We start from the raw sequence: 22,095 nt of genomic DNA, 5'->3' as shown, positions 1-22,095 counted from the left end.
ATCCTACATTATATTTATATTTATATTTTGACCTCACTATTCTGGGAACAGACACAGTCTTAATAGGTTTTACAGCACAAGTACTTTTATCATTTAAGCGGGTGGAACAAAACTCATCATAATGGTTATTTGAGAATTGTCTTACTAGTCACATGGAGCGAAGTGTCCTGGAGATGTTGTCAGAGAGAAGCTCCGCTCCGACTCGACTGGGGTGTAATCCATCAGCGCGAAACAGCCTAGGACGCTCCCAGAAAAGATTCCAGTTATTAACAAATAGCAGTTTCTGTTCTTTACACCATGACAACAACCATTCATTTAAAGCAAAAAGTCTACTGAACCTTTCGTGTCCTCGTCGATACGTGGGCAGTGGTCCTGACACGACGATCGTCGCCGCGGGCGTCGTGCTGCGAACCATCTCGATCAGGCTCCTGAAGTCCCTCTTCAGCGTCTCCGTCTGCCGCAGCGTGGTGTCGTTAACCCCGGCGTGAAGCACGACCGCTCTCGGGCTCTCGTCGTCCTTCAGGATCGCGGGTATCTGCGCAGAAACATCGAGAACACGAGCACCAGGCAAACAATGAGTGTGCACTTTACCTTCGGCTAACGTAGCACTTACGTGTCGGACGATGGAGTCTCCGATGATCACAGCGTCGCGTCCTGTCTCGCGGAGGGGAGCGAAGCGGTTCTGGATGGAGATCTCGAAGGCAGGAGGGGGAGATGTCGTCGCCCGGGACCCGGCTCGCATCCTCACAGATTTAGACAGCTTTGTGAACACTACTTGAAAGAAACAGGCCTTTTGTGTACATAGAAAAACTCTTAGATCTTTGAGTTCAGCTCATGAAAACTGGGGGCAAAAACAAAAGTGTTGAGTTTATAATTCTGTTCAGTGTAATACTGACAAAATATAAATGTTTAAAAATATTAATATAAAATATACAGTATTTTCAACTTATAACTGCTACCAAAAATCTGCGATCAAATAAACATAAAAAGAGACACAGACAGAACAAAACATTACTGAATTTTACAGAAAAAGGTTTGGTTTGTTTGTTTGTTCAGATTCTTTCCTTTGCACTTTACCTCAAACCCCGGCGTTTCGGGCGCAACAAATCGGTTTCCCTACTGATATTAAAGTCATCGAAACACTTACCTGGGCACAGTGGGTTTGAATCCCATTGAACAGTAGTGAAAACGTGATTGTTTAGGTGCCATCCCTTGGCAAAATATATATATATATATATACTTAAACATGTATATTTTAGTGCCGTTAAGGCTTCTCTTTGATATGTAGAAGTTTGATGATCAAGGAAAACTGAACACTGTCTCGCGGATTCGATTCCAAGCTAACTTGATTCCCTCGAAGAATCAATTCTTCAGATGTACCAGTCTATGGTTACACCGGACAGTTTAATGAGAGACAAATAAGTTACGTCGCATCAATGTATTTACATTCAGTGCACTGGAACCCGAGGTTATGAGTGGAAGTCAAGAGAGCAGCGAAAGTCAGTCAAAAGTCTAATATGCTTGGCTAATTCTTTCTTTATTCAATGTATTTTTCTTCACTTAACTTGTTCACAAACATTTGTGACACTAAAACTTCATAAATAAAGCTGTTGAGAGGGAAGGCAAGGGAGTCTGAAGTGAGAAATGTAAAACCTGAAATGGCTAGAGTTGATCGATTTAAAAAAAGCTTTGTGATGGAAGGAGAATTGCTTCATCTCCAATCGACACTCTGGATTCTGAACCCGGCAGTAATACTGTATCTTCTCCGTGGATTGACCTTCCATCAAAATTTACTTTGTTGTTGCTGGCGTTTATTTATCATAAAATACAGGAAGATTGAGTAAGTTTAAATTCAGATAACAGTCGAGGCATTTTGGATATTACAATTGTGAATTGGCAAAATGTTTCCATTTATTTACCTTAATGGATATGTGTCTTTAAAATGTTTTGCCACTGATAGATAAACAACAGTGCATCCCCATACTCAAACCCAAGGGTCATTTGCATCTTGTAGCATAGCGGTAGTTTAGTCAAAAATTTCATCTAAATGAAATGCATACAGCTAAATTTGGGAAGACTAATTATCCTCAAACTCCCTTTATTTATCATTTGGAAAAGGCACATGTGGATGGTTGAAATAAGCACAGAAGAGATGTTGTGATGGTATAGTCTGAAATCGTGCTCCAAAGCACTCCACTACAAATCATTTAATCAAATAGAACAAGGAGTATTCATTCCACTTTACAAAAGGGTCCAAGTAAAAACATATACATTTGCAACACCCTTCCATTTTACTTTACTACGTATGTAATGTATATAACGGCATCAAATTCTACTGTACATGCATATGGAAACTGAAGAAAATTAGCCAGAAGCTCAGAAAAACTCCACCAGCGAAGAACAGCCACACATCCTTGTCATAGTTGAGGAGAGAATCAGTACAGAAAGGCACTTTGCAATGTTTCATGTTTCGCCAACTTTTTATGTCCTATGAAACTGTAAAACACAGAAAATTTATATTTTATTGTTGCCATGGCTCTTGAACCTTATCTAATTTGTTCATGTTTTAAGTGTTTCAAATTACTTGAAGGGATAGGTCTCCAAACAGATGATGGTCCCCTATATATATATATATATATATATATGGTACATGCTTTGACAGTAAATAAGGACCATTAACTGTTTGGTTACCCACATTCTTCAAAATATTTTTTTGTGTTCAGCAGAAGAAAGAAAGATTCATACAGGTTTGGAACATCTTGAGGGTGAGTAAATGATGTTCATTTTTGGGTGAACTTTTCCTTTAAGAGCCCCACAATCTTACCATAGGCACTTTAACCTTCAATTGCAACTTTGGTAGCTCCCAGACATCCATTTATGGCATCCAAAGTTAGGCCACCAGCCACTGCCAACTCCTAGAAAAATGAGAATATGAGAACTGAAACAAATACTATTTGTTGGTGGGGTGATGGCAACATCGTTTTTCATACAATGAAGATGTTTAAAAATACTGAAGGAAAAATACCTTTATAGTTTCAGTTTCTACTTGTGGCATAATTTCATCTTGAGCCTGAAATGTATATAAATATTCATAATTTCACTCGCAGTAGCAGTATTTAATATAAAACTGTTCTTGTGTACTTTCTATTTAACAAACAATCCTGAAAGATCATGGTGTCCCAAAAAATATAAAGGAACATAATTATTTTCAACAGTGATAATTATAAGAAATCTTTTTTAGCACCATATCAGAATAATTTCTGTAGGATTAATGACTGCTGAAAATGTAGCTTTGCCATCTAAGGTATAAATTACACTGTACAGTATATTCAGACAGAAAACAGTTATTTTAAATTATAATAATAAATAAAAAAAATCTTCTATTTGTTTATATACTGTATTTTTAATCATATAAAAGCAGTCTTGGTGAGCATTAAAGGTTTCTTTAAAAACATACAAATCCTAACTAACCTCAAACTTTTGTGTATGTGTGTACATATCTGTAAATAATGGGATGCTGCAGTCAAGCTCACTTGTATAATCTTTGCTACAGGCACAGGCAGAGGCTCAGGCTCAGGAGGAGGAATCGTTTCTGACAGTGTCTCTGATAGAACCTCGGGGGCATCTGTTGTTGTTTCAGGAGTCTTTGGGAAAAGGCCATATATTCTATTTAGATCCATCCAAGGAGCTAACAGGATTTAATACCTGATGTGCACATTGTAGGTGTGTCTCCTCTCTTAGTTCTACTGCTCACCTGCTCCTCTTCAACGGTTGGGTCCACCGCTACTGACTCAGTCACAACACATACTTCAGCGATGGGGTCACTTTTGGACTCGACCGAAGGCTTGAGCATGTGAAAACCCGAGGGCAAGAAACCATGTTTAAAATTAAACTTCAATCTAAAGGGATTCTGAACAAATATGCTTGAAATTACTAGATGAAAGGAGTTAATAAAAAGCATATTTTTTTGGTTTTACCGTTGGTTCTTCCAGTAGGACTGGCTGCTGCTGCTTCTGCTCAGGCTCTGGCTCCACTAAAGCTTCTGCAGGTATCGCAGCTTCCTAATAAAAGGAATGCATATTATTTCTATGCCCCTGGGCATTCATTGCAAATGTTATTGAAGTGAGCTTTTTACCACTACAGAGGAATATTTTACTTTACTGGACAGTTTACAAAAAAAAAAAAAAAAAAATTCAGGACTTTTTAATAATTCTCATGTTTTTCCAAACATGTAAGACTTTATCTCTTCTGCAAAACACAAGATACTCAGAAATGTATTTGTAATTTTTTGTTTGTTTAATGTTTATTTTTTAAAAAAAAATTGGGGGGGGGGGGGGGGGGGGTTCAAAACAGTTTGCCGAAGTCTACTTTCTAGAAAGGTTCCCTCAGCATCTATATAGTAGAAATATAAATATATAAAGTAAAATCTAAGTAAAAATATATATAATTAAACACGCCAAACTAAACAGATTGTCCACGTTGTTATGATATGCTTTCTTAACTGCTGTTTTCTCACCACTTCCATTTGTTGTGTGTATTGTTATTAAGAGATGGGTTTGCAACACATAAGGTATATTAAAAGAACTTGACATCTGTGTTCATGTTCTACAGAGGAAAGTCAGTCAGTGGGGTCCAAAACAACTCCACTTTCACTGTATAGACAAAATTCTGAGATACATCTGTGTTTAAGTTCCAGAGAAGAAAGAAAGTCATACAGGTTTATAAAGACAAGAGTGTTTTTTTTTTTTTTTTCCGTTTTTTTATACTTGGAGAAAAATCTAAAGAGTTTACCACTGGAAACTCTTCTGGTTCAGGCTCTGCGTGTACATCCTATAAGAAAGCAAGGAACTTGTTTAAAATGTTAAGTTTGCCTTAAAAAACACTGACAAAAGTGTCCAAGGGAATGTAAATAGAAGGGGATGAGTGATGCTCTCCAAACAAGTACACAAAACGGACAAGACAGAGTAACCTGTAGTGCATGCAAATACATTCATGCAATGAGTCCATTGCTATGTGCCAAGAAGATGTATTGTGTCAGTCACCTCCATGACTTCTGTGTTGACTTCAGCAGGCTCATTTTCAACAGTTATGGCTTCGGCTTCAACAGCAGGTTCTTCCAAGACACCGACTTCCACTGCAGCATCAGCAACAGGCTCAACTTCAGGTACTACTGTTTCTGTCACAGTTTCAACCGCAGCAACAGTTTCAGCTGTAGTCACCATCTCTGGCACTGGCATCTCTACTACAGGATCCTCAGCAGGAAGCTCAGCTTCATCTTCACACTTGGTTTCAATCTCAACAGGCTGAGCTACAATATGAGTCTGCACCAGAACATCACAAACATGAGGAAAAAATGCAAAACAATGTACACAAAATGCTCAGGTTTACAGATCCTGGGCTTCAAATGTTACAGTACATGGAATTATAGTGAGTTGCATGTTAACCCTGTAAAGCCTGATGTGATATTTAAAAAAATATATTCTTTTGAAATTGATCTGCCTACTGAAATATATCATATTTTAAATCAAGGCTCTATGCTACCATTCAAAAGTCTGGGTACAGTAAGAATTTTTTTAAAAAAAAGGCATAAATGCATTAAAACAAATGCTATTATATATAAAGGCTTTAAGTAAAAAGCATTTATTACATATAAAGGCTTTAAGTGAATTACCTAATTTTGTTTTGTGGTGGTAAAACAAATAGTATCAAACCAAAATAAATTACAGTATTTTCTATCTATACATATGTATATCAACCAACCTCTGTGGCTACAGGTGTAGTGTCCTCGAACTGAACCTGTCAATAGCATATTTTAAAAAGATCATAGTTAACGAATGAACAAATTCCATTGATAAAGTCCATTATATTATAACCATTACATCCTTATATATGTTTATTCTACAGGCATGATGTATGTTTGTGTAAAGCTAGAGTCCTTGTTAGTATGAGTTAATACATTTTCCTTACACCTCATAAAGCAAAGTTACGAGAAAAGAACATTAGTGCACTCTGAAAGGTAAGGTGCCGGAGGCCTGGTAATAAGGAAAAACCCATTTACCAGCCCATTAGTGTGTGTGGTCAAAGGCAATGGTGTTTAGTAGATAAACAGTGGTGAAATGTCAAGGGCTGATGGGATAATGTGTTACCATACCTCAGATTCTGCAGGGATCGACACTGGCTCATCAATAGATGTGACCTAAAAGAAAAAGAACAGTAAGACACAATATTTTAAAGCTCAGTGTCCACATCATACTAACGATCCAATGTGTTACAAACTGTCTGTCATAAAGTCCCTTAAACTATAGTATAATAATACTGATAATCACAACACTTCTTTAATTTATACTTTATGTCACAACAAGAAGATAAACGGCTAAATGTTAATAATGCATATTCATTCCAGAACAAAGTGTAAAACGAGTACAACATATGCATGTTGAAATATTGAGTATGATTTAATATTAATGTGTTCTACTTTGCTATGCCAGTCTCTGCTTAGAGTACTAAAAAACACTTGCACTTGCTGACAGAAGGTAAGTGCTCCAAACGCCCCCTGTGGGAGCAGAACAAAATGTTCCATGGCTAATTCGAGAATTTGAAAAAAAAATAAATAAATAAATAAATAAACTAGCAATGTGCAGCCAAGCTGTTCTGAGATCGTCCACTTTTCCATCTGTGGAAGCCCATTTCTGCCATATAAGAAAAAAGTTATGCTTTAGTATCACAATCATTATTATGGCATGGCAAAGTAATAATTCTGAGAAAAAGTGGTGGAAATGGACTTCTATACCTACCAGCATACAGAAATGTCAAATTGTCATACAAAAGTTTCTCTTTTCAGTGGGCCTCACTTAAGGTTTTAATGAGACTTTTAATTATAAAATAAAAATTATAAGCGAAAATCAATGAAAATGAATGCAAAAATTGAAAATCTTCTAATGCCAACGCAAACATGGCCACACAATGTTTTACAAGTCACCTTTATTAAGCATGAAAATGCCACAAGACAGCACTGAGAAAGTTGTACAGCAATTAAAAACTAAATTGGATTAAAAAATAAATAAAAAAATAAATTAAAAAAAAAATGATAAGAACCTGGGTAAAGTATTACTGTCTAATGTATGCACACATCACACACGCCCCATATGCAGAATGACATTTGTATTGTATTGTACCACACAAAGACTTACACAGTCCAAAAATACACACACAACTGTCACAAAGTTTGTTGTTAAAGAGACAAAAGAGATTCTGTTGGCCACCACGCCTCCTCAGAGCGGAGTATGTGCATGTGGTTATAAAATGAGCTTACAGTCAGATATCTGCTTCACATTCTCTTTCTTCAAAAGTTTGACCATCTTAGAACAAAACAACGTCTTTTACTAATTAATTTAGAAAATCATCGCATTTACAATTCTAATTTATTTAGTAGTAACTTCCTACACTCAAATTTAACAATAAATAATTAAAGGTGCCATACCCCCTCATTAGCATGCATGACTAGGCCATGTACCCCACCCAAGCACATTCCTCATCTCCACCCACCTATCTGCACACACAAGCTCCTCCTCCAAACTGTCTAACACACCAGACACTGAAACACCCACCTTGGCCTACAACAAATACAAGGAGGGTTGAAAAAAAGCTAGGGGCAGACACAGAGACAACAAACTATTATTTTTTCCAGCAGCTAAACCCCTTCACCAAGCCTCCATCCATTAAGGTGGGAGCTCACCTGCGTTTCCACAGAGATATCCAGTAAGTCAACAGGCTCGCGAGGGCCTCGAAACCAACTCAGAATGAGACCCATGCCGTCACAGACCTGACAATCTCCAGTAAACTCAGCCTTTAACCTGACACTCACTGCAAGGGTATGTGCCTCTCTTTCTCTCTCGCCCTGCCCTGTGCCACTCTCAGTGTGTGTGGATGTCCAACCCCAGCTCTTGTGATGTCTGTGAAGGGAGAGGAGAGGCTGAAGCAGAGCTCGCAGGAAAGGAAGGGTGGGCTTTAAGAGCTTGGCTGCTCTTCAAAAAACAGGAGGGAGGGTGAGGTGCAGGAGGTTGAGGAGAGAGCGGCAGTGGTTTTATATTTTGGTATCATTTAGGAGGAACGTCAGCTTGTATAAAAAAAAAAAAAAAAAAGAAAATTGCAACATGCAGAAAACACAACTAAGAAAACATGCTGAAAATACACTATAATATTTGTTTAATATATCAATATTTGTATTAATATAATGTATTAAACTTAACAGGCTTTTATGATACAAACAAGTAATAATGAAACATTACTGCTTAGCCCAAACAAATCACATTCTGTTCAGAATATTTAACAGAATGAAGATGCAGTTTAAAGACTTCATGAAGATCAAGTGTAATAATTCTCAATGGCAGTCTCCCAATAATCAGTTTATAATTTACAGCCATTATCAAAGTAAATGTGCAGTGGAGTAATGCTGAAATCTGTTTATTTTATGTTTAGAGCCGCAGCTTCGTTTAAGCAGCAGAAAAGATGCCAGTGTAAAAATGCAAGCCTGTTATCAATTAAGTTGTGCTCACATTAACAAAATTTTGTGCGAGATACAAGTCTATTTTCTATTGTACCTATGTATAAAGATCACAAAGGGGTTCCACAAGCTGGATTAAACAAGAAAAAGAAAAACATATGACCAACTTGAAACTGTTGCAAAATCTGTGAGGGAAAATCTGTGTGGTTTCCTTGTGCCCCTCGGTTGAAAACGTGATTTCTTTACAATCCAAGCCCCCTCATGCTTGCACCCGGGACAAAAGGTCCAGTTGCCCACCCTTTTTTGATAGCCCTGCTCACAACCCAGTGTGTGTGAAACTGGGCCTAAGGATAAACATGAGAATATCTAATCTCATATATTCAACAGATTCCATAAGATAAAATCCTACAGAGCCAACTGGTATTCAATGACAACATGTCTTAAATACTGTCCCTAAAAAGGAAGCAGTATTCAGAACAATTTTCAAGATATTGAAAATTCACAAGAATTTTCAATAAAACTGCAGTTTGGAAGAATCTGGCTCCAGGCATGCTGTACACAATGTTCACTCACTAAAATATTGCCTTCGTTCTTCCATGCTGGCTGCAAAAGGCTATTGCTGCCAGGCAAATACATATATTGGTCACAACAGTGACATCTATATGATAAATTACAGACTTCATACTATTATTTAGTGTGTACTTGATAATTATCAGCTCTGAACCTGTATGAATGACTTCAAAAGATGGGGTTCAATAGCACATTACCTCTGATACTGGAATGACAATGCTTTCACCTTCCTCTGTCACATATGGCTCTTTTGCAGGGGGTTCAACTGGGGTTTGTCTTAGGTCCTCTGCATCTTTCACCACTTTGTCTTGGATGGCATCTGTGACTAGGACTTCTAATGCGACTTCAGGTACTTCAGCAGGAACGTCAATGGGAGCAATCACTGGGAGGGAAATTGGAACGGTAAAAGGACACTCTATTGGAATTTGATCAGGGTACTGGCAGGGAATTGCATGGAAAGCACGTACTCCTGGGGTTCCCTTTCCAGAGGAGGCGAACCGCTCCTCCAGAGCCTTTCTCTGGGCATGCTGGCCAAAACAAATGAAAGAATGAGAAATAGATGAGATTTGAAATCAGAACCAATTTAATTCTTATCTTTAGTTCACTTGACTGCATAATAGTATTAGACAGGGTTTAACAAATTCACTAAGAGCTTATATAAGTGAACAAAAGTTGGCCGTCTAATGGCAAAAAAATGGCTGAATCCAACTGATTCAGACATGCCTAGTCAACCGAGTTGGAAGAGTCAGCACCCCTCTGAGCTCTGGATGGGGCTAAACAGAATGGACAAAAACGCTAATCACATCATAATGGAACCATAATCACATTATAATCACACTCACAGCTTCATTAGCCAAAAGCAAGGGCTGGCCAGTGCCGTTTACATAGGCCTCTAAAGAATGTAAGCTCTCATTGTGCATGTATGGGGTGTACAGTGGCCAATGCAGTAAAGGCCAAATTATGCAACCATGTGTGAAGACCAGCATCAGCACTGACAAAGCCAAATCAGACAAAACATGGGCTCAAGTCCATGAAGCAGGCCACAACAGAATAAACGGTCTGGTATTTGGGGGAACAGAGGAGGTGGTTAGAAAAAAACTAAAAAAGCATATTTTGCTTCAAGGTTGTTCATTCTATAAAACAGGATAAACTAGTTTGGAAGATGGGCCTACAGCTGAAAAAGATGAGTTAATTGGATCTGGCAGCCGAGTTTAAAAAGATATGTATTCTGCTTTGAAGCACTGGTTAGCAAAAAATAGGGTGTTGGAATGCACTCACCCCCCAGTACTCACTATTTCCTGTTTTACCAGGATGATTGGAGAGGGTGAAATGTGCCCTGTTAAGGACCAGCTGTGTCTGGGGGGGGACTTAACAGCTAGAGAGATAAAAGATACCCCTCTATTTCTGTACTTGTGTGAAAGACAGTTCTGTTGATGTGACTGCATGCCAAAGTTTGGGACAACAACAACTACATGTTTAGCTAAGAATGAAAAGAGTGAGATTTTAATGACATGCACTTTCAAAAGCTCCTGTAAAATTCAAACAAAGAGTCCAGTGTTCACATGCACAAACTGTGTGTGTTTCATTATGTCACTGGTCAGAGAAGACAAAAATGTCTTGGAGTGGTGAGGCATGGTCAGTATTGTTCAACATTCCTTTGCACTGACAGAATGTAAAATAAATTACTTACCAAAAATATATTTATTAAAAAAATCAATGGGTTCATACTGGGTCAATGATACAGAAGACCAGTGGATGCTAAGGTTTTTCTGGTGGTCTCTGGACCAACAGCCTCTGTAGGAATGTGCCCTGAACCATGTTAGGAATCAGACTGGCTGAAGGGATATGCCAAAATCAGCATAAGTCCATATGAGTTTGTGGGTGGGGTCAAAAGGCAAGGTTTGGTTTGTTGCACAGACAGAACAAACAAACAAAAAAGCCAAAATGCAAACCAATCACACTCTATAGAGGAAACAAACACACCCACAAAAAACACAGAGTAACTTATTTATTATTATTATGATTCTTGTATTTATTGTCATGCACAGTGCTACACTGTGATAATGCAGAAGGGTCAAAATCAGGAATATGTTATTTGAAATGGTCATTTCAAATGAACGTTCCAAGCAACACTTTTTTTTAGGACAATACATTAATTTATAAGAGCAGTTATTAATGCAGTGAACCCTAAGGAATTGATGAATTGAGGAATAAATTAATAAATTAACTAATTAATTCAGGTTTTACACAAAATATTTTTATATTCATATTTTTATATTATATTATATTTATTAATTAATCCAAATATTTATATCTATACAAAGTGGAAAGTTTATTTCGGTTCCACTTCTTTACTGGTTCGAATGGGACACACCCCCTGTTACTACAGATACCACTGCAAGTGACATAATGGCAGAAAAGATTAATACATTCTTCATCTGGAAATAGACCAATGGCCAGAGAACAGAAAATTATAAACATATGGTAACTGTTCACTAAATCTGAAAGACTTCGCTAAAAATGCATTATTCTACATTTTCTTAAAAATAAAAAAATAAAAAAATCCATGCAAAGCCGACAGTACAAATTTCAAGTATTAATTAAGTTTGCAAACTAAAAAAAAATACATCAGAATTGTTTGCATGACAATCTGAGAAGAAAAGAAAAGAAAAGAAAGAAAGAAAAGTGTGAAATCAAATGTAGGCTACTCACCACTTTTCTCATTCTGCGCTTGTTCTTCTTTCTCTTGCTAGGCATGTTTACTGTGAATAGTGTTTTAGAATGAACGAATAATAAGTGTATTTCTTCTGTCGTGCGTTGAGGTAATGGATGCTGAGCGGATCTGTCTCGCTCTAGCAGTCAGAATGACGATATGGTTCTATTTAAAGGCGCGTTGATTTTTTTCATCTCTCTGTCTGTCTGTGGGGGAAGGGGTTAGGAGCGCAGTCCACGCTCCTCAGCATCAGTCTTCGTCATGACATGATGTGGGCAGACCCCCACAGCACTTTGCAAGGTTACGCAACATTATTGCAACTCTGGTCCGACAGCACAAGTCGCATTTTAACGCTACTCCACATAACACAGTGTAGCCTATAACATTAAGTAACAGAAGTTGTAAAATCAATTATTTTATATTCATTTTGCTTTGGTGGAGCAAGGATAAAAAGCCAAGTTAACAGATCGAATTATCTGCCTCAGCGCGGGGTGTGCGATATTGTAAGCGTTTGTTTTAACACACGAACAGTGCAACTTACAATGATTAAGTGATATAGTTTTTTTTTTTTTTTTTACCACAGTTAAATAAACAAGAAGTTCATTAAGAGACGTTTTAGACACCATGTTGCATTTGTTGCTCTATTTCGCAACACACTGAGCAACATATATTTCGTTCATGAATGAATCAACCGTTTTAATCGATCAGGTTCAATCGCAAAGACTCAACTATTGAAAGTGATTTGCTGCCACCTATTGGCGGTTTTAATTTCACATTTCGACTTTAAATCATTTTAAATATCTGAATTCAACGTTTTATGTTTCATATATCAAAACATTATTTATGCATTTGTAATTGCAGATTTCATTTGCTTGGTAACAGCCCAAATGTATTTAAAAATAGCTTTATAAAGGCAAAATCAGTTTAAACATATTGGAATTTTTTTTTTTCAGTGAATATAAAGTATATCAAAAACTTTAGGAGTCAGCTGTCAACAGCAGTCCTTAAGATACCAGTATAATACCAGAAAATAACGATATATAATATTTTGTTAATATCGCACACCCCCTACTCAGCGGTCTTACAGAGCTCATTAATTTCAAAGTGTTTGTGACGGCCAATCAAATCAAAGTAGGCGGGGTTTACGTTCACAGGAGTTGAGTGTAAAAATTCCATCTCGAACGCCTCAGACATGTTGCAACTAAAGTTTTTGATTGTATTATGACAACTTTTCCAAAACAGTAATGTAGCAACTAGCAAGATGTAAGTAGCTAAACAAAGTATTTCATACTTCACCGCTGTTTAATGATAGAAATGTTAAACGACTGAAATATTCTGGGATGTATAGCCTACTTATAAACTTTTAATTTCGCTGTTTAGAATTATGTAGGCTATTTGATTAAGTGATATCAGAATCATGAATATAAGGTTACCAAATATTTAAATTTTTCACTAACACAGACGACACTGAAAAAGAATATCAGTCAAAACTCAAAAATGCCCAAGGTTCCCAGGATGGGATTAGCATTATTACAGTCGTTATGTACCTAATTACCACAGAGATTTGTGATCTTTGTTAATTTCAGTGGAAACTGTAGGCTCAATCTAACAACACCACAAACGCTTTATATATATATATATATATATATATATATATATATATATATATATATATATATATATATATATATATATATATATATATATATTATTATTATTTTTTTTTTTTTTTTTTTTTTTTTGGGATATGTTATTCTTTATTGTCAAAAATAAGCAAACTAGCAAACTATATATTCTTTATTTTCAGAGTGGATCATTTATTGTAACATTTATTCTGATTATCATGTTTAAGAATCTTGAAAAATAATGTATGCTACTACTGCCCACTGACTTGGTTTTATTATTATCCAATTTATGAGCCTTAAAACATCTGAAAGTGCACACATTTAGTTAAGGAAAAAAACTAAATTTTCTCGCTGGACCATGCCCCCAAACCCCCACCAATCTTCATTTTGGGACCTCTGTATTGTACAGCACTGCACATACCCACACAATTTTTAAGTAAAAGTGGCTTGAAAGTGTAATCTGTGTGACACACATAAATCTGTGTACTGGTGTTGGAATTGGTCTTGTAAGACGTAAAACATCCACATTTAGATTTACCTTATTAACGACTGCATTCTACACAGTGTGTGAATATATGTGTCCCAAATAATAACAAATCTGACCAATTCATTTTAAAGACCTATAAATCTATGCGTTATGGCTACTATAAGTTAAGTGATTCGAGTTCTGATACACACTCAAAAAAATATAAAAGTTAAAACTTATTTAATTCAATTAGATGTCAATTTTCCATCCAATGTAATCACATAAATCCAACGCAAAAGTTAATATTTGTTTAAGCTTCACCTTTTCATGTTCAGTTAACGTAAATGAATTAAATACATTTTATGAAAACTGATGAACTGTGATTTAAGCTTGAATAATACATAAACTTTACTCATTTTCAATAACTTATTGTTACTTGCTTTATATAAGCACCTTACAGTTTCTTAATTCTATTAAATAAATGGACAAAACATGTTACATTTTCAAACCTTTATTGTTGTAATTGAAAGTGACAAAAGTGAAAGTGATGTGACATTCAGCCAAGTATGGTGACCCATACTCAGAATTTGTGCTCTGCATTTAACCCATCCAAAGTGCACACACACAGCAGTGAACACACACACACACACACACTGTGAGCACACACTCGGAAGTGGGCAGCCAGGGGGTTCGATGCCTTGCTCAAGGGCACCTAAGTCGTGGTATTGAAGGTGGAGAGAGAACTGTACATGCACTCCCCCCACCCACAATTCCTGCAGGCCCGAGACTCGAACTCACAACTTTTCGACTGCCAGTCCGACTCTTACCATTGGGCAGCAACTTCCCTATTTTTATAATTTTAGCTAACTTGGCAGGTCCTCAACCCAACCACAAGCTCCACACTTCACCACAACGGTAACTCGCACAAAATACACCAATATAAAGTCTTTTAAAATGCCCATATAATAGAGCATTAGACTTGAAAAAGTCTCCTTATTATCACATTTTACTAAAAACTGCATAAAATAACACTTTATTTCAACATTTTCTCTCCCCATATCCAGTCCTGTGCAAAGCATGATGGGAAGTGTAAAACTTATTTTGAGGTACTTGATTGAAACATGTTCTTTCAAAATGAAAACTTTATGTTAAACCAACGAGTGACGGTTTTAAGTCAGTTTAACATGACACAATCATGTTGAACTGAAAAATAGCCAAACTGGCATTAATTCAACATGAATTGTTCAGGTAAAGTGAACAAATGTGAAAAATCATTTTTTTGAGTGCATACACAAATGATATAGCCTACACAATGTTTCCAGTCTGAAATACATACATTCCTGCTCTATTTTTCTCAGCCACCTTTACACACACACACACACACACACACAAATACCCCTTGCAGAGAAAGCAAGCCTGAGGAACTGGAGTTGAGCTGTGATAGGTTGATGAGTTACATAACTAACATGCCTGGTAAAAGGAAAACAGAGTGCTGTGATTACAGTTTATTTTTATATTCCACTGAAGACTTTCTAACTAACTGTGCAAATACATATCAACTAACTCTCATTAATTTGCATCGGTTTACAGGGTACGTGGGAGGAGGGAGGGGCACAGGTACTGAAGCGGTGCCGATACTGTAATAAGACTGTACATGTGGGGTATATTTTAATGTATCACTTTAGATTTTAGATTTAATTCTATACTTCTTATTGTCTTGTACTGTCACTTAGAACTTTTTTAATCAGGTACAATGTACTATGGAAATATTTGGTCTTCACAGAAAGCTGCATAGCTGAATGGCAGAAATATATGAAAGGTTTTCAGTCATTTTTGAAGCTTTTGACTCCTCAAGAGTAAAGCCTAAAGTGCAGTGGTAGTGATGTTATTTTACATGCTTTACCTCCAAAGGATTGTAGTCTTTGTGTTAAACAAAATACTGGGACAATGTATGTATTTATTTTTGAGTTGATATGATTGTACAAATAAAAATAAAAACTATTAAAACTATTGTTTTGTATAATATGCATGTTACAGAAATGTCACTAAACCTGTATGAATTGCATGCTTGATATTGATTGTAAGGAAATTACATCCTGTATTCCATCTTATTTTCTATTTTAACTACAGGTCTTTTTTGGTCATTGGTGTTGGTGTAGAATGTTATCTCCAATTGCTATTTTTAAGCATTCCTCAGGTCCACAAGTCCGCCTTAACCACTCCTGTTTACACACAGATTACAAACCCTTTTCTCTCATTCAAACTCGCTCCTTTCACTTCCATCCTTGGCCTCTCATTTTTCCATGTCACCCTCTGAGCCCAGACACACTCCACTATCAGTTCAACAGTCATCACTGTCAGTTCTTAAATCAAATCCCCTACCAGCTCGGAGGACCGCTCTCCTGTTCACAGAATTTAGACTAAAAAGCGTATATTGTGTTCATTCTTTATTTTAAACAGGGAATATAATTAAATATAAACATTATTTTACCTATGACTGTATACAGATATGAGCAACACTTATAATCTTTTTCATTAACGTGTAACGTTAATATGAATGTGCCCAACTTGTTATAAAAGTTGATATAAAAATTTTTTTTTTTTTTTTTTTTTACATTTTATTATTCTGTGCACTTGTCACTAAATTTGCATATCGGAGTAATAAAAGTGAGAAAATCCATGGGATTAGATACAAGATTGTGAGCAAAAATCACGTTAGTAGCCTGATTTAGTGATTAAATTATTATAAAATAAAAAGTTACATATTTCAAGTCAACTTCTACAAAAGTCTGTCTAAACATTGAAAATGTAGGTGGATTCAAATAGTTCATAAGTAGTAGATTTGTCCATTAAAAAACACTTGTGACAAAGTACCGTAAAAGGCTCAAAAATGGTTTTGGGACATGCTAGCTGGTTTTTAGTTGGTCTAAAATGATCATTAGTTAGTAAACCATCTTGGACCACCAACAAACTTGATGGACAGGCTGATTTTTGGAAAATGGTGCTTTATAACTCAGCTTTATAACTCAACTAGGTTTCCAGCGGAGACAGATGAAAACAAATTCAGCAGAACACGTTTGCTGATCAGCTGATGCTTGAGACACTCACTTATCCCATCTATCTTCCCCTGAGGTCACTTTGTTTTCTTCTGCCCTTCTTTCAGGAAGGTGTTTCTATATTTCTCAGTCTGATAGTAATCAGAGTCAATGGGTCCTGGAGAGTTATTTAAGGTGAGGAACACATCTTCGTTAGACACTGTCACTGTGTGGACTCTTTGTTTTATGCCTTTAGAGCACCAGGTTGGTTTCAGGGGCTTCACAGAAGGGTCCACTGCCTGGTAGAGACCCTCACCTTCAGCTAATGTAATTTTATACTTATGCCACGGGCACACTAAACATGTGCGTCCATCAAAGTCCTTCTTTGGCAAAAGAGAAAATTTAAAGTTAAAGCAAATTTGTGGCATTCAATATAAATAAGAAACATAAATTGCCTAACGAAAGTATTTAGAACAACCCACCTCTATATCTCCTTCCTGAAGTGGACCTCCAGAGTCTTCAACAAAAGGAAAGCATAAAAAAGCACAACAGTGTTATTTGTTTAATATATGTGAATAGATATATTTTATGAACATACTAATGAGGACTGAAGGATTTACATGGCCTTCAATCTGTAAAGTTCTTAACAGGCAAAATAATTATCCATGCATAAACACTTTAGGGTGAACTATCCCTTTAAGTCAACCAGCTCTTAACTTACGATAGCAGCGCACGTCAATAGCATAGAAGTCCCCCTTGTGGTAAATCACCAGAACATCTCTTTCACCAACTGACTTCACCACCCGTCTGGCTTGAATTATATTCTCTTTCTTCCCTATGAAATAAGAATGTCTGGATACAGCTGCCACATCTTCATCAGAGCTCATGTTTCCCCCTCAATCTTCTGACACTGTGAAATGGTCCAGAGGAGATAACATCAGAACTGCACGAAATAATAATAAAATAGTCAAACACGGCTTAATTGATAAGATTAAAGGGGAGGGGAGGGAGGGGAGGGGAGGGGGGGGGGGGTGAAATGCTCGTTTTCACTCAATCTCCTGTTAATCTTGAGTTCATATAGAGTAGTACTGCATCCTTCATAAATCCAAAAAGTCTTTAGTTTTATTATATTCATAAGAGAAAGATAGTCTGTAGCTGTGTCCAAATTCAGGGTCTACATCCTTTTTTTTTATTATTATAATGACATTTGAAACACAGAATGACATCAACATATTACATGCCAGGGAGCAAAAAAATAATATACCTTTTAAAAAGATTCACAGTTTTTACAGCTTTCTTATTGGAAGAGTCAGAAATCAAATACAGATACAGTTTTAAATCTTCCAGAAAAAGGTTAAAGAAAGGCTTACATTTACAATATTTACACTTGTGGACAAAATATTTTGGCGAGAAGCAAAATAAGATTAAGTAAATAAAAACATCTGATTGTTCTCTTTCAAAATGTATATAACAGGGTCTACATCCTTCGGAGGACGCATTTGAAGGATGTTACATCACAGCGCCGCGACGAAGTTTGTCCAAATTCGTAGGATCCTTCAAATGCGGCCCACAAATGCGTCCTCCTTTTCCCCGAATTGGAAGGATGGGTGTGGTGGATCCATAGACAGTAAAAGAAATGGACACAGCGACCCCATTGGAACTCAATTGAGACAAGTGAAGCCCATTTTTAGCGTTTTTTAGCACTTCCGTTTCTGACGCGCAGACTCAAACGAAGCTTGACGACGTCAGCAACCTGTCAGACAGATGTAAATCTTCTAGTGGCTGTGCGTGCAAACTGCCATCGTTAATCCTGCAGAGACGGCGAGCTTGAGCGGGGAGTTCTTTGTCGTGAGTGAGCAGGAGTAAGTATTCTGATTAATTATTTTGTATAGTATTTTAAAATGTAACGCCAGTACGCCATATTAAGTTAATTGCCTGCGAGCTTCTCCTCCTGTCTGTACGGTAATGGGACAGAGAGTCGAGTGGTTAGGACGCAATCGTTAGCCTATTTTTTACAAAAACTGTTTCTACGGGGCCATAATGTAACATAGAAGGTAATGGAGCCCTATATACATTGTCGTGTATCTTTAGAAATAAATAATGGACAAACAGAGTCTTTAAACGCCTCAGATGTAAAGTTATTCGCTGTCAAAGTGACGCCAAAATGAATGGGAGTCAATGGGAATGCTAACGCAAGTGAAGTTCTGCTAAAAGATGGCAGCCCCCACCTGACTTCAACTTCCTGTCGAGTTCCTTGCCCCCTGGGTGGATCCTTTTGCGTCCTACCTATCCCATAATTCTTTTCGGCAGGACGAAGCGAGCGGTAGCGGAGTATTATTTTCGATGTTTTTTAAAAACTGGCTTTTCAAAAATATATATTTTCAGTGGTTTTCTAGGTAGGCATTTTGTTTTAGCGTTAAGCATTTTTTTTTTACATTTGTACGTGTATATGTAAAAAAAAAAAGTTTACTTTCGTAAACTAGCTTCTTCGTTTCTGCCTGTGTGAATATCCCCTTACACACAGCTTATTTGTTAGTGATTGAAGCTGTTTTTAACGCTTCTAAGGACGAAAGAGCAGACAGAAGTGTTTATAAAGCTCAGGGGAGAGAACGATGAGCTCTTCACCTGCATCTTGCTTGGCGCTGTCACGGTTGCTAGGCGACAGGATATGAGCAACGGTTAAGGGAGGGAACTGAAAGAAGGGTAGGCTGTCCAAATTCACAAACACCGACTTCCGGTTTTTGTGGTCGTCGGAGGACCCATCCTCCTTCAACCGGGTAGGAAGGATCCTAAGGAGGATGCAGACCCTGAATTTGGACACAGCTTGTATCGATTTTTCCCGGAAAAACACGACCGGCTGGAGGCGTGGCGTGTGGGCGGAGCTAAAGAATTACGAGCGCGAATAGGCTTTTGCGTTGAGAGGATGTGGACACTGTGACATTACCTTGAGGGAAAACCCATCATCCAAAACAAACCATGGCTCACAGTCAGATTCAGCCGTTTATTTATGATCCAGAATCAGATCCAGAGGCTGAAACTGAACGAAAACAGCAGCAGCAACGACTCGCTCCGAGTGGGGTTCGAACCCGGATCTCTGGCATGGGAGGGGACGCACTAACAAGGAGGCAGAGATATTTGAAGCAGTTTTACTCACCGCCTGCGGTTCCAACACATGATCGTGACCCTTTTTCATTGGGATTGCATCATCCTTAAGAGTGTTTGTAAAAGTAATTTTTTGAAATAAATTACATTACATTAAGGTCCATTTTGTGTACTATGTGTATTAATGTGCATAATTGCATTATTATATAATTGATGTATTAATATGCATTAATAAAACAAGTTTGTGAATCCCTGCATTAGGGTACTTGTTTAAAGAGAAATAACTTGAATTTGTGCATTTTAATGTGTTTGAAAGACAAAAGCCTTCCAAAGACATAGAAACACATTTTATTTATTTATTTTTTTAATCCAGTGTTCAAATGCTGTGTCTTCATTCTTCTGTGTAGATTACAGCCGCTTCACTATACTGGTCTTTATGTGGAAACCCACAAAACTGAAAGAGTTTCCGGGTGTTTATAAAAAGTATGATATTTTAGAAAGTAAAATTTAAAAGATGAAACAGAATTAGGAGGAATAACTAATATATTATGAATAATAAAAATGCAACTGCAGTCTGATTACCTGTATTTGACGTTTACTTCTCAAAACGTGATAATCTTCTCTGGCATCTTTCTCACTTTGTCGCGTTTCAAGACAAATGATCAGTAAATATTTATGACTTAAACATTAAAGAGGAAATCAAAAAGTGAAACAATGCGCAGTAGTTTCCGGTTATGGCCAGCGCTTGCGTTTCAAAATAAGAGTTTAGACCGCGAATGAAGAGTTTCCACAAGAAGGATGAACTTTTCTATTTACTATTATTATTATTATTATTATTATTATTATTATTATTATTATTATTATTATTATTATTATTTAACTCTCAATTTTAACTTCATTTTCCTTTTTGGTGGCGTAATTTTAACACGTTTAACCATCCTGCTTTCAGATTAAATGTTTTATTTATTTATTTATTTTATTTTTATTTATTTAATAAAATAAATAAATAAAAATTTTACATACTCTATATGGCTCTGATAGGCATGTACATGTCATCACAGGACATTAATTTTCCCTTAATAGAACAAACATGTAAAACCCTGTTTTTATACTGTCTATGATAAAACCCCATTACAATATTAAATAAAGTTTACTGTAAAACCTTTAGGCGGCGCTGTTGATACGCAACCCAGTTGCAAAATTGGCTATATCATCTGTCAATGTCCTGTCAGATCAACGACTTCAATTAATGTATATGAAGTTTTTTTCCTCTCCAGTTATAACTCCACTCACATGCTTTTGCATAGTGTTTATGTTATCTGAGAAGCCATGTTTATTAACGATAACATTTACATGACAGTTGCAACTGGCCTCAAATGTCATTCAAAATACAAAAACAATACATACTTTAAATTAAAAAACTATTATGTTTAAAAACAATAAATAAAAAGAGTAATAAATGCAAAACAGACTCATTACAAGGCATGGGACATTTTTATGTAAGATTAGAATGAATGTCTATAGTTTGGGTAAAATTGAAACTTGGAAGCCTATGGGATTTCTGTCTGAAGATAAATGCTTACACTAATGTCAATAATTAATTAATTACACTCAGTGACTTATTTCTGAATCTCCAACATAGGCCAAAACAGATGTTTACTTATTGTTGATAATGAACAAACATGGCAACCTACACTCTAAGATTTACGAAACAAGGGTTTAATGAAATGCTAATTTACAGCAAGCCATGCTTGCTTTTTTTTAATTAATTTTTTTACATTAATTGTGGGATACATTTGCACTAAACATTCACAAAATGTCACTCTACTTTAAATAAATATAATTTTAAAATGCATTTGATCATTTGACCTGATGCTTTTGGGTGTAAACATTTAAAACTGCTTTTGATGTCCCTCCTCCATCCCTCTATTTTCTTTCCATTGCCTGACTGAGAATGCATTAACCCAGATTCTTCCAAAGGCCAAATGTTGCTTTTAACAGCTAGCATCATGGGAATTAAGAGCAGGATGTTTTATTTACATCAGAGAGCAGCAGAAGTGGAAAATAAGATGAAACATTGG

At 36.6% G+C, this 22,095-nt stretch overlaps 2 protein-coding genes across 5 annotated transcripts; both read right to left on the bottom strand.

The window, feature by feature from the left end:
• Positions 1-1,518: 1,518 nt before the first annotated feature.
• Positions 1,519-11,983, bottom strand: LOC113107723 (protein TsetseEP-like). Of its 2 annotated transcripts, XM_026270413.1 has the most exons (12): positions 11,786-11,983; positions 9,271-9,600; positions 6,152-6,196; positions 5,761-5,796; positions 5,043-5,321; positions 4,792-4,830; positions 3,978-4,061; positions 3,755-3,844; positions 3,534-3,644; positions 3,026-3,070; positions 2,825-2,915; positions 1,519-2,496 (listed from the first exon to the last, which is right to left on the bottom strand). In XM_026270413.1, exons 1-11 carry the CDS (start codon positions 11,828-11,830, stop codon positions 2,835-2,837), a joined length of 1,185 nt encoding a protein of 394 aa, XP_026126198.1. In that variant the 5' UTR covers positions 11,831-11,983; the 3' UTR covers positions 1,519-2,496; positions 2,825-2,834. The 2 variants fall into 2 exon arrangements, with proteins under 2 accessions (XP_026126198.1, XP_026126199.1); XM_026270414.1 differs by lacking the exons at positions 9,271-9,600; positions 11,786-11,983 and adding an exon at positions 7,736-7,884.
• A 3,062-nt stretch (positions 11,984-15,045) lies between these two features.
• On the bottom strand, positions 15,046-20,740 carry LOC113107722 (Rieske domain-containing protein). Of its 3 annotated transcripts, none has more exons than XM_026270411.1 (4): positions 20,597-20,740; positions 17,634-17,855; positions 17,395-17,429; positions 15,046-17,295 (listed from the first exon to the last, which is right to left on the bottom strand). In XM_026270411.1, the coding sequence occupies exons 2-4, from the start codon at positions 17,797-17,799 to the stop codon at positions 17,011-17,013; spliced, it is 486 nt and encodes a 161-aa protein (XP_026126196.1). In that variant the 5' UTR covers positions 17,800-17,855; positions 20,597-20,740; the 3' UTR covers positions 15,046-17,010. The 3 variants fall into 3 exon arrangements, with proteins under 3 accessions (XP_026126196.1, XP_026126195.1, XP_026126197.1); XM_026270410.1 differs by having other exon boundaries at positions 17,634-17,822; XM_026270412.1 differs by having other exon boundaries at positions 15,046-17,292; positions 17,634-17,822.
• Between the last annotated feature and the right edge of the window lie 1,355 nt (positions 20,741-22,095).

The sequence above is a fragment of the Carassius auratus genome, chromosome 8, assembly GCF_003368295.1.
Source record: "Carassius auratus strain Wakin chromosome 8, ASM336829v1, whole genome shotgun sequence".
Taxonomy (NCBI): Eukaryota; Metazoa; Chordata; class Actinopteri; order Cypriniformes; family Cyprinidae; genus Carassius; species Carassius auratus.
Note: the sequence above shows the minus strand (reverse complement) of the source record. Positions and strands in the feature narration are given on the sequence as shown.